Genomic DNA, 15615 nt, shown 5'->3' with positions numbered 1-15615 from the left:
CACCATCAGACAGAAATAGAAACTTACTTGTCCATGTGGGCACTGCACAATGTTTGTGATTGTGATTATGAACCTGGAAAACACACTGGTGTTACTGGACTCCTACGGCAGTAGTTACAACACACACAATCTCATGGTGCACAGCCTGGCCTCTGTCATAGGGTCCCCAGCCCTGATCTTGTAATCAGACACATGCAGAGCACCTCTGCACCCCTTTGGAGAGAGTGGGGCTGTGCATTCAGATTGCAGGATCAGGGCCCAAGGCATTTCGAGATACTTGCAAAAAATTACCTTCAAGGTTTTTTAAGGTATTTATGAAATAATTTCTATTCTTCAAGTGAACTTGACACACTGTAACGGCTGAAATGGCAGATGCTGCCTACATCAGGTAAGCTGGCCCTGCAGTGGGCGGTGTAATTTCCAGCTTGGGTAGATGTACAGGTGCTAGTTTTGAGCTAGCACTCAAAAAATAACAGCCACGGCGGTGCAGGTGGTGGCACAGGCTAGGTACCATGGATCTTGGACAGGATTGTAGTTGGGTGGTTAGCCCACCATGCTGCTGCTGCTGCTGCTGCTATCTCTAGCATGCTCACGCTATCAAAGCAAGAGAGTGTCTACACGAGCAGGAAATTAGACCTTCAGCTGCAGTGTAGACTTACCCATAGACCAAGCAGACTCCAACCCTCCCTGCCCAGCAATGACACCACAAAAGTGAGTGTCCCTTTAGCCAAAGCATTGGACAGGGGTGTGTGTAAATGTAATACTCCTGAAAAATGCCAGAGCAAAGACCCTCGCGACTGAAATCCTTTGTTTATCCACCAATGGCTTCCCCACTCTGCTCTGTCAATAAGTCTCAGCCCAGCTCTGAAAGGGCCACCCCAGGGATGGGCGGGGAGAGTTCAGTCTCTAAGGCCTATTCAGTTCAACTCATGCTGCTCTGCAGTGCCCCCCCCCCCGCCATCTCCTATGCTGCTCTCCAGTACTGCCATGATACCCCATGCTACTCTCCAGTATCCTCTCCCCCTACCCCAGGCTGCTTGCCAGGGTCCCCGGCACACTGCTCTCCGGTATAAAAATATGCGGAACACATACTCTAAACAGTGCGGTGGGTGGAGAAAAGCTATGAGTTGCCCAAACAGGGCTTAGTTCTGCAAGTGCTTCTTAGCACTGTGGCCCTGGTCCAGCAAAGCACTGAAGCACAAGGAGTCCCACTGAAGTCAGTGTTCAGTGCTTTGTAGGATTAAGCCCAGCCAGCTGGGGTTGGATCTCAGGGTAACATGGCTTACCAAATGAAAGTGTAGAAGAATCCCAGTACAGACCCTGTGATCCGGAATTCCGTCGAGAGGCAGGCGAAGAAAGGGAAATATGAGAGGCCCACTTCAGCGCTGCCTATGAGAAGCACAATGGCTGGAGAGAAAGCAAATGATGCCAGGCTGTTATTGTCAGTTCTGAAATCCTTGTCTAGCCATAAACTACCGTTGGTCAATATCTGCTCAGCCCCAGTCTCCCCTCTCACTGGTTAGTGACACAGCAGGGAAAGTGGATGCATTCCAGTGGGGTCTGTGGAGTTACATCTGTGTTCTAACGAGGCCCCTGTGACCAGAATCAAGGCCCTGGTCTCCTCTTGCAGCTGAACGAGCTGCAGCTCTACACATGCACAGGGCACCTTCTCACTGTCAAGGACTCCTTGATGCTAAGTGACCTTCCGACAGAGCAGGAAGGTGACAAAAATACAGGAAATCATGACAGAATGAGAAATCCCCATGCCCATGACATTGCTAATCCCATCCCTGCCCTTCCCATCACTCCCCTTCGACCCAAACACCTTCAATATCTTCTAGTTTCCTTAAAAGAACAAACTAATTCAAAATCTACTCTGCTAACCCCCTACCTGACGTTAGCAAGTACAGCACCTTTGGTGATCCCAGGGTACATCTACTGGTGACCAGTGGAAGCAGTTACACATGAGGTGTAAAGGGGCTGGAGAATAGCAAGTAAGGGAGGAGTATGTCACAGAGTAGTGCACATTGCACTAACTCGACAGACAGTGCGGGCCTGAGGCTCCATGGCCCTGTGCCTTGTGTCAGCATGCCCAGTGAGTGCAAGCTGGTTACAGGACTGTGAATTGTAGTACTTCACACCCACTTTGAACTCACTTGGCACCAGCTTCAGTGATGACACAGAGTGCCTAGCAGCGGAGAATCAGGCCGTGAGCGTGCAAATGAGTATAATTTATAAGACAAGGGGGAGGGTGGGGCAACACAGCAGAAAAAGCAGCTAAGAGCAGGCCTCCAAAGACCTGTCCACACTAGAGTAAAAGGTGTATTTATTAAATGTGCATGGTAACACCTTTCCAAGCCCTCGAGTAGACAGGGATAATTGTATTCAAAAACGTTAGCTGGATGTGGAGTAACCTCGGCTGCCCCCTAAGATTCCCCTTGACTAGTCAACATATGTTAAGGTATGCCATGTCTGCACTATGGCTTTGGAATGTGTGTGTTAAAATGTGTTAGCTAACACACCTTTTATCCAGGCCCTAACTTACAGTAGTCCCCTTTTAGCTGCTTTCCAACTACGCTTCCCCTTCTGCCTCTTCAGCATTTAGGTTACATGGGTTTTGCACACCTGCTGAGGGCCAATCTGGTGTAAGTTAATTGCTTTGATATAAGTCCATTAATGCTGACCCATTTGTACCTCTTAAGTAACTAACCCACCACATAAGTCACCATTGAAATTGGTCTTTTGTTTTCCTGGCTATACTAGTTGCTAGACGTGTCGCCTATCTATGCTGGGACACATGTACCAGAGTAAAAACACCTTTGCAAACCCCAGTGCAGATGCAATATGCTGGTGCAATATGGGGCTTGCAGTGTAAGGCTTGTTTCAGAGTAGCAGCCAAGTTAGTCTGTATTCGCAAAAAGAAAAAGGAGGACTTGTGGCACCTTAGAGACTAACAAATTTATTTGAGCATAAGCTTTCGTGAGCTTCAGCTCACTTCATCGGATGCATCCGATGAAGTGAGCTGTAGCTCACGAAAGCTTATGCTCATATAAATTTGTTAGTCTCTAAGGTGCCACAAGTACTCCTTTTTCTTTTAGTGTAAGGCTTGCTATCCCATGCTGACGCCAACCTACATTTACAATGGTGCAGTACCCCTACACTGGGATTTACACTAGTGTAGCTACAGCTATGCATGTGTCCTCCGGTCCTGAGACAGAGGATCAGACTCTGATCTTAGTTACACCAGTTTAAATCCAGAGTAACTCCACTATCTTGACTGGAATTACTCAGTTTGCAAACGGCAGAGACCACTGGAGTTGGGGACAAGAATGATCTTCTTTGGCCAAGTGACATGTCCCAAAGGCAACCTGTCCTTGCCACGGTGATGGGGTAGGAATGGGGGTGGAGGAGAAAGGCCACAGCCACCCCAAGCTACCAGCTCTTCTTGATGCTCAGATCCAGAGCACCCTAATGCTTCCTGGACCTATGCCCTTACCTCATTCCCAGGCTTGTCCAAGGCCACGTGCCCAGCAGCATTATTGCATGGGGAAGCCACTAGACCTCACACAAGGCTGCCATGCAAAGGAATGCAAAGTAGGCACAGGTAAAACCCTTCCCCAGTTTTAAGGTTACTCCAAGTGCCAGACTAAAGATCTAGAGAAGGAAAAGATGGACAAATACCCCCATCTCTACTGTGGTTTGTGTGATCTGCACCATACCTTGGGCCCACTGGGGCACTTGTAGTGGCAGGTAACCTTCCGAAAACAGGAACATAACTTTATTGGCTGTAGCTCCAAACGCAAAACCAAATGACCATCGGTTGCTGAATGTCCCAACAAAATCCAAGGGTCTGTGAACAAAGAGCAATTCCTGCTGCTGAATCCAAGGTTCCCACTCTGCTCTGTTCCTCAGACTTGATTTAACTGCAAATGCCACCAGTCGCTCTTCTAACCCCCTTTCCCTTTGCTTGTCTTTCTAAAGGGTGTGATGAACCTGACACAGGAATCGCTGGGTGACATTCCATGGCCTGGGTCATACAGGAGGTCAGAATAGCTGATTCTAATAGTCCCTTCTGGTCTATGAATCTATGACTCTGTTTCCCTTCATGAAGTGGCTTTGTTACAGCTCTGTCAAGGTCTGTGCTAGCCTTTGGAAGTTCTGTGGCTCCTCCATCAACCTCTTCAATAAAGCTCCAGCCATCTCCCTGATTTATGACATCCTCTTCCTGAAAACTCTTCCTTTTGGCTCTGATTTTCAGAGCCAAATTTCCACTGACAACCTATTGGGCTGGCCCTGCCATCACCATTGACCTGGAGACAGCAGGACTCTGTCAAATGTGCCGTGATTAGCATCAGTCTGGAGATGGGTAGGCCCTCGTGGCCAGCATGGGCTGTGCCCTGCAAAGACTACCTGGGAATCCTGACTCCTAGCCAAACCTTGGCTGCCAATGGGTGCTGAGCACACACTATTTTTTTTTCCATGGGTGCTCCAGCCCTGGAACACCCACAGACTCGGTGCCTATGGCTGTGCATATGGGGCAGTGAGAGGAAAAGCACTCATTATACTACATCACAGGGCCTGCCGCTCTTCTCTGCCATGCTCTGGACACCTGTGCCTACTTTGAACCCCAAAGGACTTAACAGGTTGCCTTTGGTTCATTTTTACTTTGTATCGACATCAGGCTCACGGTGTCATGCTGCTCTGGGATGCAGTAACCAGCTCTTGGCAGACAGCTGTACCTTTCTATGGAATAATTCAAACATTTCAGTGGGTCCTTTGGCATCCTTGACCCAAATGGGAAAACACAGGCATTGGCTGGGCCTAACGAAAGCTCACTTCATAGTAACAAATGGCTGGGCCCTCTAGTAAGGAGGTTCCCATGTGTTTAGTAGTTCAGTGCTTCACACCTTCCCCTTCACAGAATGTTCACAGCCATATGCACTGCTGGCTGGCTCCCCAAGTTTTCTCCTTAACTGGGTGCTGCTGTATATTCCAGATACAGCCATCAGCCCCTTTATGGAGTAGATTTCTGCAGACTGGATCCCTTTCCACACAGTCTGAATTAAGAGGACTATGGAGACCAGTTAGCTAATAAGACTCCAAAAGGATGGAAGCATGTGGTGAACATGTGCTTATCAAAACACCCAATGCAGCTGTGGGTTAGCAAATCCCTTCCTGCAGAGAGGTTTGTGAGGACCCATGGGGAGGCTGTGTCTAGCACTGCATGGCTGTTCAGAGACAGGAGAGGACACTAGAAGTCCCTCCCTCATCTTCCACAGGGGCCCTGAGCTCCAGTAGGATGAGCTTTCTGCAGCACTAGAAGTGATTTCAGCCTTTCCAGAAATGACCCAGTGACTAGCGGAGAAAGCCAGGCATGTGGGAGTGCATTCCACTCTCTCCACAGGCAAAGGGCATTGGGCCTGCTTCAAAGACAATGGGCCTGAGTCTCCTCTCGGATACTCTGGGTAAATCAGGAGTGACTGCACTGAGATGAATGGAGTGGCCCTGGGGTAAATCGGGGTGTCAGTGAAAGGGGGATCAAGCCCATAATGTTATTGATATTTCTGTGGCAGATGTATATATTCAGAGCATCTGAATTACTGACTGAAGCAGACTTCTTGTTTCTGGTGAAACCCAGCAGCAAGAGCTGGAGGCATTTCCTCTCCAAACTGAGCTTCCTGAATTAAAAGCTCATCATCATCTCACTCTCCTCCCACCTCTCCAGAGCACAGCAGCCTGCTATAAGAGTTAAGGGGAGCATAGGGAAGCCATGTCTTTGGAAATGGCCAGGACCAGGCGTAATGGGTTATGCTCAGACTCACATCACAATTCCAAAGCGGCCATTGAGGAGGTGCAATTTTCCATCTATCTGACTCCTGCTCACTCTTCTTTCAAGGAAGGACAGCACCAAAATGATGGCAAACTACAAGGAAAGGAGAATAACTGTGAGATGGGAGTGTAGGAGCCACTGACTCTAGGAAAGAACTCAGCCTACTAGGACCATAGAGATGGGGAAGATGCACTAAATCATAGACTCTATGACACTGGCAATACAGAACAGAGCCCCTTACTGGGGCCAGATGCTCTCGGGTGTTATGCTGATACTATCACACATTGCTAGGCCTCCAGGTTTCCTTGGTTTCCTTTTACCATTTCGGAGCATGCCTTTCCTGCACCAGTATGTGATTTTTCCCCGCTTGGATTGATGACAATCTGACTTTGACTTCTCTCCTCAGCCTCTCCCTCGTGGGGTGATTCTTCTACCCAACTACAGCAGGATGCTAACATGCTCCTTAAGAGAATCCCATCCAGCCCTCTGTGTAAGGAAGAGGGCCATAATACAGGGAACCAAATCCAAAGGTGAGTGTAAATGGCTGTGATTAAGCCCTCTTAGTGTGTAAGTTATTGACAGACAGTCACATTCTTGCTCAACCTGAGCATCTCATTCTGGGAACACCACCACAAAAACCTGACCCTCAGACTCAGTCAGACTCATCTCACAACTGGGCCCAAGGTGTCCTGTGAGTATGAAAAGCAGAGATCCTTTGGGTTCCACAAAGATACAGAGGATCCTGCCCACCCAGAATGACTCCCTGTGTCTGCAAATATGACTGAATCAGTTCCCCTAGGCAATAAGCCTAATAAACTAACTGTATGAAAGTAAACAGGTTAAGTAAATCCCTCCAGAGCCCACACACAAGTTGTGTGTACACATAAGGTTTTAGAGTATATTTAAAATCAATATGAGAGAACACTGAAATTTGTGAAATTTGCACATGTATGTTTGTAGATATTAGGATGGCTTGTTTCCCATATAAAATTGGTGTAAGCATTTTTCAGTTTCCTGGCAGCATTTTGCAGTGTTTCCGTGTCTGATGCTATTGTAGCTTGTTTCTAAATTGAGAGCTGATTGCAGCAAGGAATCAATTGATCCATTATTGCACATAATCAAGATACATTCAACAGTACTTCTGCTGAGTATGGCAGCTCTAGGCTGCTGGTGACTTGGTTTACTTACCGATGGAATAAGGGAGTAATGCAGAATCAGCTCCATGTCTGTTGAACTCTCACAAGTGACATTTGTCTGCCAGCCCCTGGAGACAAATGAGCAGATAATAAACACATTCGTTTAGCACACACAAACCCCTCTCCTGGAGTATGTTCTCTGAATAGCAGACCTTTGATTGTGAGTGTGTAGAAAATAACTCAGTGCACACATGCAAGAAAATCCAAATGGTTCTGATACTAACACGGCTATGAGATAGCCAGCTGGAAGATAATTCTGGATTCTGACATGCAAAGAGGCACCCCACACTCCCCTGTTTGCTTCAGAGTTCCCATATTCAGTACTGCAAAATCAATACCTTTTCCATATAGGGTTTGCTAAGTCCGTGTATTTAACCAAGGGTAAGTCTTCTCCTGTCAGGATCATCAGTATGGGGCTAGCAAACCATGAGTCCACAGGTAAGGTTGGGTTCCGTTTTGCACTTAAAGTATGGATTCTCCCTCTTCATTTTGTATGAAAAATTTAGTATGTCCTCCCATCTACATATGGTCCACTAGCTGGGTGTCTATTGCCATTTTAAGTATCTTTGATATGACTGTAGATATTGGCCTGTTATGTCCTAAAACCTAATGCCCAAGCTAAGGGTAGGTTCCTAAATCCAGAGTGAGGCATACAAATAAACGTGGCCTGATATTCAAAGGTGCCGAGCACCTGCAGCTCCCATTGATTTCTATAGGAGCTGGGGAGTGGCAGGCGCCTAATTCAGAATACCACCTTCCCTTAAGTGCTTAAATACGGATTTAGGTGCCTACTGCCAGGCACCCAAGTTTGAAATTTTGAGGCCAGTTTGCTTAGATCCCTTCTCCAAATTTGAAATAGACTAGACTAGATGGCCACCAGCTATGTACGGTTCTACACTCTGTGCTTCTTTGTCTATCATTATCATTTTAACCATTGATTTTTAACATTCTTCTGAATCCACACTATTTTTAACAATGATTTTTCCTGCCCAGGCTATTCCTTAGGACCATTCTCACACCTCTTTGGGAGTCTTGTCTGACCCCAGTAATGTAGGTAGTCTTGTGCCTTTGCCTTCCTGGCAGCAGAGTTGCACCAGTTGGATTTCTTTGCATGTTCCTACCCCTTTTCATTGTGCAGCTCCCCTGAGATCCAGTCGCAATCCCCGTCAGGCTATGGGGATCCACATAGAGAAGGCGTCCTTCAGACATGGTTCTCCTTCTGCCTGTGTAGAAGTGGGGCTAGGCTGCCTCCGTGGTGTTGCCCTCCGTTATAGGGTGGAGATCAGTGGCTGGAGGAGCAGGACAATGGTGAGAGGAGCTGGGCCTAGGAAGATGCGCATAAGAACGGCCGTACTGGGTTTCCCCAATGGTCCATCTAGTCCTGTATTCTGTCTTCTGGCAGTGGCCAATGCCAGGTGCTTCAGAGGTAATGAACAGAACAGGGCAATTATCAAATGATCCATCCACTGTCACCCACGCCCAGTTTCTGGCAGTCAGAGGCTTAGGGACACCCAGAGCATGTGGTTACGTCCCTAATCATCTTGTCTAAAAACCACTGATGGACCTATCCTCCATGAACTTAGCTAATTCTTTTTTGAACCCCATTATACTTTTGGCCTTCACAACATCCCTGGCAACGAGTTCCACAGGCTGACTGTGTACTGTGTGAAAAAGTATTTCCTTTTGTTTGTTTTAACCCTGCTGTCTATTAATTTCATTGGGTGACCCCCAGTTCTTGAGGCATGTGAAGGGATAAATAACACTTCCCTATTCACTTGCTCCACACCAATCATGATTTTGTAAATATCTATCATATCCCCCTTTAGTTGTCTCTTTTCCAAGCTGAAAAGTTCCAGTCTTTTTAATCTCTCCTCATATGGAAGCTGTTCCATGCCTCCTAATCATTTTTGTTGCTCTTCTCTGTACTTTTTCCAAGTCTAATGTATCTTTTTGGCGATGGCAGGACCAGCGCTGCACACAGTATTCAAGGTGTGCACGTACCATGGATTTATATAGTGGCATTATGATATGTACTGTCTTATTATCTATCCCTTTCCTCACAGTTCCTAATATTATGTTTGCTTTTGTGACTGCCACTGTACATTGAGCGGATGTTTTCAGAGAACTATCCACAGTGACTTCAAGATCTTTCTTGAGTGGTAACAGCTAATTTAGATCCCGTCATTCTATTCGTATAGTTACTTGGGATTGTGTTTGTCAATATGCATAACTTTGCATTTATCAACATTGAATTTCATCTGCCATTTTGTTGCCCAGTCACCCAGTTTTGTGAAATCTCTTTGTAACTCTTCTCAGACTGCTTTGGACTTTATTATCTTGAGTAATTTTATATGGTCTGCAAACTTTGCTACCTCACTGTTTACACCCTTTTCCAGATCATTTATGACTATGTTGAACAGCACTGGTCCCAGTACAGATACCTGTGGAGCCTGCTATTTACTTCTCTCCACTGTGAAAACTGATCATTTATTCCTACCCTTTGTTTCCTATCTTTTAACCAGTTACTGATCCATGAGAGAATCTTCCCTCTTATCCCATGACAGCTTCCTTTGCTTAAGACCCTTTGGTGAGGGACCTTGTCAAAGGCTTTCTGAAAATCTAAGTACACTATATCCCCTGGATCACCCTTGTTCACATGCTTGTTGACCCCCCTCAAAGAATTCTGGTAGATTGGTGAGGCATGATTTCCCTTTACAAAAGCCCGTCTTGATTCTTCCCCAACAAATAATGTTCGTCTATGTGTCTGATAATTCTGTTCTTCACTATAATTTCAACCAATTTGCCCGGTACCGAAGTTAGGCTTACCGGCCTGTAACTGCCAAGATTGCCTGTGGAGCCTTTTAAAAAAATTGCTGTTACATTAGCTATACTCATATTAGCATCAGACCGGCATCAGCCCCTGGGGAATCTGCAGCTAAGTTAACACAGTCTGACCCCATCCTGCATTTTCTAGAGTGCCAGCTCTCTTTCTAGTGCATAGCTCCCACTTATCTCTTCAGTGCCAAAGGGGTGGGCCTGGAGAAGTGAGCACTGCACATGACCCAACACATGCAGTTGCACACAACCCTAGACAGTGATTGAGCAGATGCAATGCCAAAAATAGACACCAGAAAATATTTGCAATTCACAGTCCCTGCAAATGTGGAGCAGAGGTTGGCTCCAATGCATCTCAGGACAAAACTGTTTTCATCAACATACAGCAGAGTAACTGTTGTCTTCTGTGTCCTTGCAGTGAGGCCTGGCACAGAAAGCTGCTGTAATATGGAAGAGTCACACTGACATCAAGGGAGCTTAACTGATTTATTCAGTTGAGGATCTGGCCCAATGGGCCACATTTCCTTTCAATTGCACAGGTATAGCTTCCTTTGAAGACAATGGGTTTCACTCCAGTATAACTGGAAACAGAATTTGTACCAGTATTTTACATCTGCATAGCACCTTCCATGCTGATAGGTCCCAAAGCCCTTCACAAGCTACATACACAGTATTCACCACCAGTGAAATGCAGCCATCTCTGAGAGGTTGAGAGCAGCAGCTAACTGGTGTGAAGCAGGCTGCACTGTGTGGGGACAGAGTGGGCTCTGATTCTGATCTCACTCACTCCAGACAAGAATAAGAAGTCATGGAGATACAAGAGTGTAAACTGGGGTGAGCTCAGAATCAGGCTTCAAGATGACGACGTTTTGGGCAAGGACCCTGGGAAAAGCCTCTGCACTTGCAAAAGGTGTCATGGTGAGAACTTTAGTGTCCACACAGCACAGGACCTTCATAGAATCATAGAATCTCAGGGTTGGAAGGGACCTCAGGAGGTCATCTAGTCCAACCCTCTGCTCAAAGCAGGACCAACCCCAACTAAATCATCCCAGCCAGGGCTTTGTCAAGCCAGGCCTTAAAAACCTCTAAGGATGGAGATTCCACCACCTCCCTAGGTAGGAATCATAGACTCTCAGGGTTGGAAAAGACCTCAGGAGGTCATCTAGTCCAACCCCCTGCTCAAAGCAGGACCAACACCAACTAAATCATTATTAACTTGTCATCTGAAACATCCCCAGAGCTCGCTGTATGGCATGCATTTTATCTGCCTTGGGAGGATTAAGGGATAAGTCAACCTTGCTGGGATCTGTCCCTGGAGTTTAGACCACTAAGGCCCCTTTCCTATAGAAATCTTGAGGCAGTGCGTTCATTTGCATGGCAGTACCCAGAATGCTCCTCATGTTCACAGCTCTCTCGCAGGTAAGCTGGTCTTTGAGCTGTTGAAACAAACTGAACTGCTAAGTTGTGCTCATGGAGGGTTGGGATCTTTAGTCCTGTTACACTGACTTTCCAAATGAGAAGTGGGGACGGCTTTGCCTCCAGAAATGTGGTGAGTCTGAATCCCGGTGAGGGGGGATTTCTGGTTCTGTGTTGGACAGGTGGGTTACAAATCTAGCATTGTCTTCAGAAAATACTGTGCTTATACCATACACAGGAGTCCATTTTAGAGCATCATATCTCATCGATAAACAACAGATGGAAAACTTCCCCCTCTAGTTAAACATCAGCACAGTGCAATCAAGAGAAAGGCAAAGGTCCTGCTTGGGGAATCCTAATCTTATCAACTCTGCTCAATGGGACCTGGCACTTTGTGTTTGATCACGACTGGCCTTTACATCAACACTTCCTTCTAGTTTGCATCTTCACCTGTATGGCTTTAGAGTTACAGGTAGAAAGAGTAATACTGACCTTCTAAATCCCTAAGCACCTTCCCCTGTGGGACAAGTTAACCAGGGGACCTAGTACCTCATTCTACTCTTGGGGAGACAGTGCACTGAGACTATGTTGGAAAAAGGGTATAGGTTGGCAAATGAAGAGAATGTCCTTTGATTTCTTCCATCATGCAAAGAGCTTGTAATATTCCTCTGTGTGCTTTGTTCTGTTGATTAGGACTCTTATTGAGACAGTAATGTATAGTTTGTACTGGATGCTCCTTTAACTTATAGATTCTAAGGCCAGAAAGGGCTGTTATGTCCATCTATTCTGGACTCCCACAGGCCAGAAAATTATACTCTGTGGTTCCTGCAAGAAGTCCATGACTTATGGTTCAGCTAGATATGAGCATGTTTTATGAAAATATTATGGGTGTTCAAGAATTTCATGTACTGTCTGTTCTAGAACAGTAGCAATTACTTTGCTGTGTAGTCATTTTTCACTGTTTCTATAGCACTATGGGATAATTTTCATGCATCACTATTTGTCAGTTTATTATCGAATGTACTGATTTTATACAAATTTAACACTTATTGCAAAATCGAGGCAAATACAAACTACCAATAACTGTAGCACATTTACTGAAAAAATACCCAGAAGAAAGAATGGATTTCTACAGATTGTGATGGTATCTATTAGACCAGGGCTCTCAAGTGGAGTGCTGGTAGAAATCATTAACAGGCCTCTGCCTGTGTCCATATGGGAGGGATTTGGCTGAGAGTGCATTTTGCTGCAGAACCCAGATACAGCAGGAAGCAGTGCTGCCCATCCCAGTGAGTGTTTTACCTCCGTTGTTGACACTGGCACTGATTCTCTTCTCACACAGCAGGCATCAGGGGTGCCTCATGGAAGCCAATGCAGTTCTACTGGGTAAAAGCAGTGTGAACTCAGAACTGGCCCGCCGCTGTGTCTCTCCTTTTGCTCCTAGCTCTAGCTGTGGTTTATTTTCTTTTAGTTCCTCATTAATGCAGGCCTCAGGATCGCAGCAGCCGGTGACCCAGACAGAAAAAGAAACTAGATTCTGCAGACCACACACCTCTCGTTTGCATGACGAGTCGAAAGTACCATATAAAATCTGCCCTTGTGGACCCAGGAGCTGAGCAACTGCACTTTAACCCACCAAAGCCAAGCCCATCCTCCCAGCTTTACTTACACTTACCATGCCTTTGCAGAGGGCATCTTGGCTGTGCAGCAGAGAGCTCCACGGGGAGAGAATGGACTGTGCTGCTGGGTGCAGACGTGTGCAATAACTCAGCAGCAGTAGGTGTCAGAGACTGGGTGGACCCTCTTCCTGGCTGCTGTGCTGCTATCCTCTCAGCCTGCTTTGGGCACAGAAGCCTGGCCTCACTACTCCACCCCAGCTCCGCTCAGCAGGAAAGCAAACATCCTGTCAGACACTGACTCCAGGGTAACTCTAAAGGAAGGGAAGTGACCTTGTCCTCATTTACTGGCCAGTAAGTTTGTTGCTTTCTCCCAGCTGTCATGGAAGCAGAGACTGATTGGTTAGTTTTTGCCAGGCTTCTCACTGGAAAATGAATCCAGTTTTAACTATACTGTCTGCGCTCCTCCTTATAAAAATGCATGTGGGATTTAGTTGGGGATTGGTCCTGCTTTGAGCAGGGGGTTGGACTAGATGACCTCCTGAGGTCCCTTCCAACCCTGATATTCTATGATTCTATGTGCATGTTACATGAATTCAGGACCATTACAAGTAAGATTTGAAATCCTTCTAAGCCAGGAAACCCAGTATCCAGCTCTTGAGCACCTTGTAGGTGTATGAGTTTGGATATGGCTTCACAAGCTCTGGAATAGGTTTCCAAGGGAGGTTGTAGAAACTCCATGATTGGAGGTTTTGAAAAACACACTGGGTAAACATGTCAGGGGTGGCCTATGCTTATTGGATCCTGTCACTCTGCAGGGGGCTGGACTTGATTACTCGTCAAGGTTCCTTCCAGCCTGACATTTCTATGATTCTGTGATTGCATCTTCTTTGAAAAATCTGACACTGTCACTTACCCAGATCTTTTTAATGGTCAATAAATACCATGAGCATTTTCAGTCTCCTCATCCAATGAAGAAAGATGGATGAGTAGATTCTGTACCTGGCCTGGTAATTTTTCATCACAATTTTGCAAGCCTGCATTGAACGATCACATAACACTAGGCAATGTAACATACTAAGTGGCATATATTTACCTTCCACTGTCACTAGCAGTGGAAGTGTTTTTCAGCATGGCCACCAGGATGTGAACATAGGACACAAGAAATAGGAAGAGAGGGACCGTCAATGTGAAAACACCCCTCACGAGCATCAGGGTTTTGTACCTGGAGGTGTCCTTACATGACAGCTCACCCAGGGACGGGGTTTCACAGAAGAAATGGTTGATGACGTTGGGGCCACAATGGGCTGGCCACAGCGTCGTGAGAGGAAGGGCAGGCAGCTGATTGCGCAGGACACCACTGCTACGTTGATGCACATTCTCCTGTTCACAATAGTGCAATATCGCAGCAGATTGCATATGACTACGTAGTGATCGAAAGCCATCACTGTGAGCAGGAATTACTTGGCAGCCCCCAGGAACACTGTCATATATGCCTATGCTGCACACAGCTCATAGGAATGCTCTTACTGTTTGCTAGCATGTTACTCAGTGTTTTGGAGACCATAGCAGATGTGTAAGAGATGTTCAAAAAGGACAGATTGCTGAGGAAAAAGTAGCTGGGGATGTGCAGGCGAGAATCCATGGAGGACAATGTGATTATGGTGAGGTTTCCAAACTGAGTTGCTGCGTAGATTAGGGAAAACACCACAAAGAGGAGCTGCTGCTGTTCGGAAAGGCCCAGAAGAATGAACTTTGTGACCATGCTGTGGTTCTTCCTTCCCAGTCTATATCCCATGCTGGAGCCATAATTCTATAGTGAAATTGTAAAAAGAAAGTGCAAACCCTGCTGAAAGCAAAGAGAACATGAATGCAGGGGAACACCATCTGTGGAGTAAACTAACATCCTGGCAGTTAATACAGATGTTTGTATTACAGTGCTGTATAGCAGGCACAAATAGGGATCAAATCTGGGACCTCTTGAGTTAAAGCCATGGACCTTGACCACATGAGCTAAGCAAAGTCATAGAGTGTGTATGTGGACCAGTCACCAGAGTGAAACAAAGACTTGCATTGAGTCAATGTGAATTACATTTACAGGTGTCTCAGGTACGGAGGGGAAAACTACACAAGGTGTGAATGCATGAATCAGTTATAACTAGTGCAATGATCATCACATTCTCATTGTGTCTATCTTGCCCTTTGCTTATAACTATCCATGAATGTACCATTAACCTAAACCACTACAAGAATCAACACTGCTACAACAAAGGCAAGCAGTCCGGAGAGCAATTTTCACCCCCCCCCCCTTTCCCCCTCCTCTTCAATAATTTATAGCAAATTTGGAGAGCTCATTAGTGCTCTTACATCCCCTATTAAATGCTACCAGCATTTCTTGCTGATATCTCAGATCCTCTGGCTCAGAAGCAATCATGATGATCATGACACCCCTTTGATTTGAGTGGTGTTGCCTGCCTTGAAGGAGAAATAGTGGCTGATTTGAGCACAACCCTGGAAGGAGGCAGAAAGGTAACAAAGTCTGTGCTCACCAATCTGCTGGGCTCAGAAAGAGCTGACAGATGTGGCAATGTCCCTGGCCAATTGATATGCTGGAGCCTGTGCAGCAGAAGCAAGGAGTGATAATGAGGGCGATATCTCAGAGGGCGATATCACAGGCCATCCAAAAGTCAGAGAAGCCCAGAACAAAACAGACCTTTTTAGA

General features: G+C 46.2%; 1 protein-coding gene across 2 annotated transcripts in view; it reads right to left on the bottom strand.

Moving 5' to 3' along the window:
* LOC119856359 (stimulated by retinoic acid gene 6 protein-like) overlaps positions 1-13228 on the bottom strand; it is a 34472-nt gene extending 21244 nt beyond the window's left edge. The window contains exons 1-7 of one of the 2 annotated variants that reach the window (XM_043514835.1): positions 12953-13196; positions 8148-8315; positions 7019-7094; positions 5823-5923; positions 3720-3850; positions 1287-1407; positions 28-73 (exon numbers count right to left, since the gene is read on the bottom strand). In XM_043514835.1, coding sequence (XP_043370770.1) covers positions 28-73; positions 1287-1407; positions 3720-3850; positions 5823-5923; positions 7019-7054 — 435 coding nt within the window. In that variant the 5' untranslated portion in view covers positions 7055-7094; positions 8148-8315; positions 12953-13196. Of the gene's footprint in view, positions 1-27; positions 74-1286; positions 1408-3719; positions 3851-5822; positions 5924-7018; positions 7095-8147; positions 8316-12952 lie in introns of both variants that reach the window. The other variant, XM_038403761.2, reaches the window with a different exon arrangement.
* Between the last annotated feature and the right edge of the window lie 2387 nt (positions 13229-15615).

The sequence above is a fragment of the Dermochelys coriacea genome, chromosome 5, assembly GCF_009764565.3.
Source record: "Dermochelys coriacea isolate rDerCor1 chromosome 5, rDerCor1.pri.v4, whole genome shotgun sequence".
Taxonomy (NCBI): Eukaryota; Metazoa; Chordata; order Testudines; family Dermochelyidae; genus Dermochelys; species Dermochelys coriacea.
The sequence above is the reverse complement of the archived record's forward strand: the minus strand, read 5'-3'. Positions and strand labels throughout refer to the sequence as shown.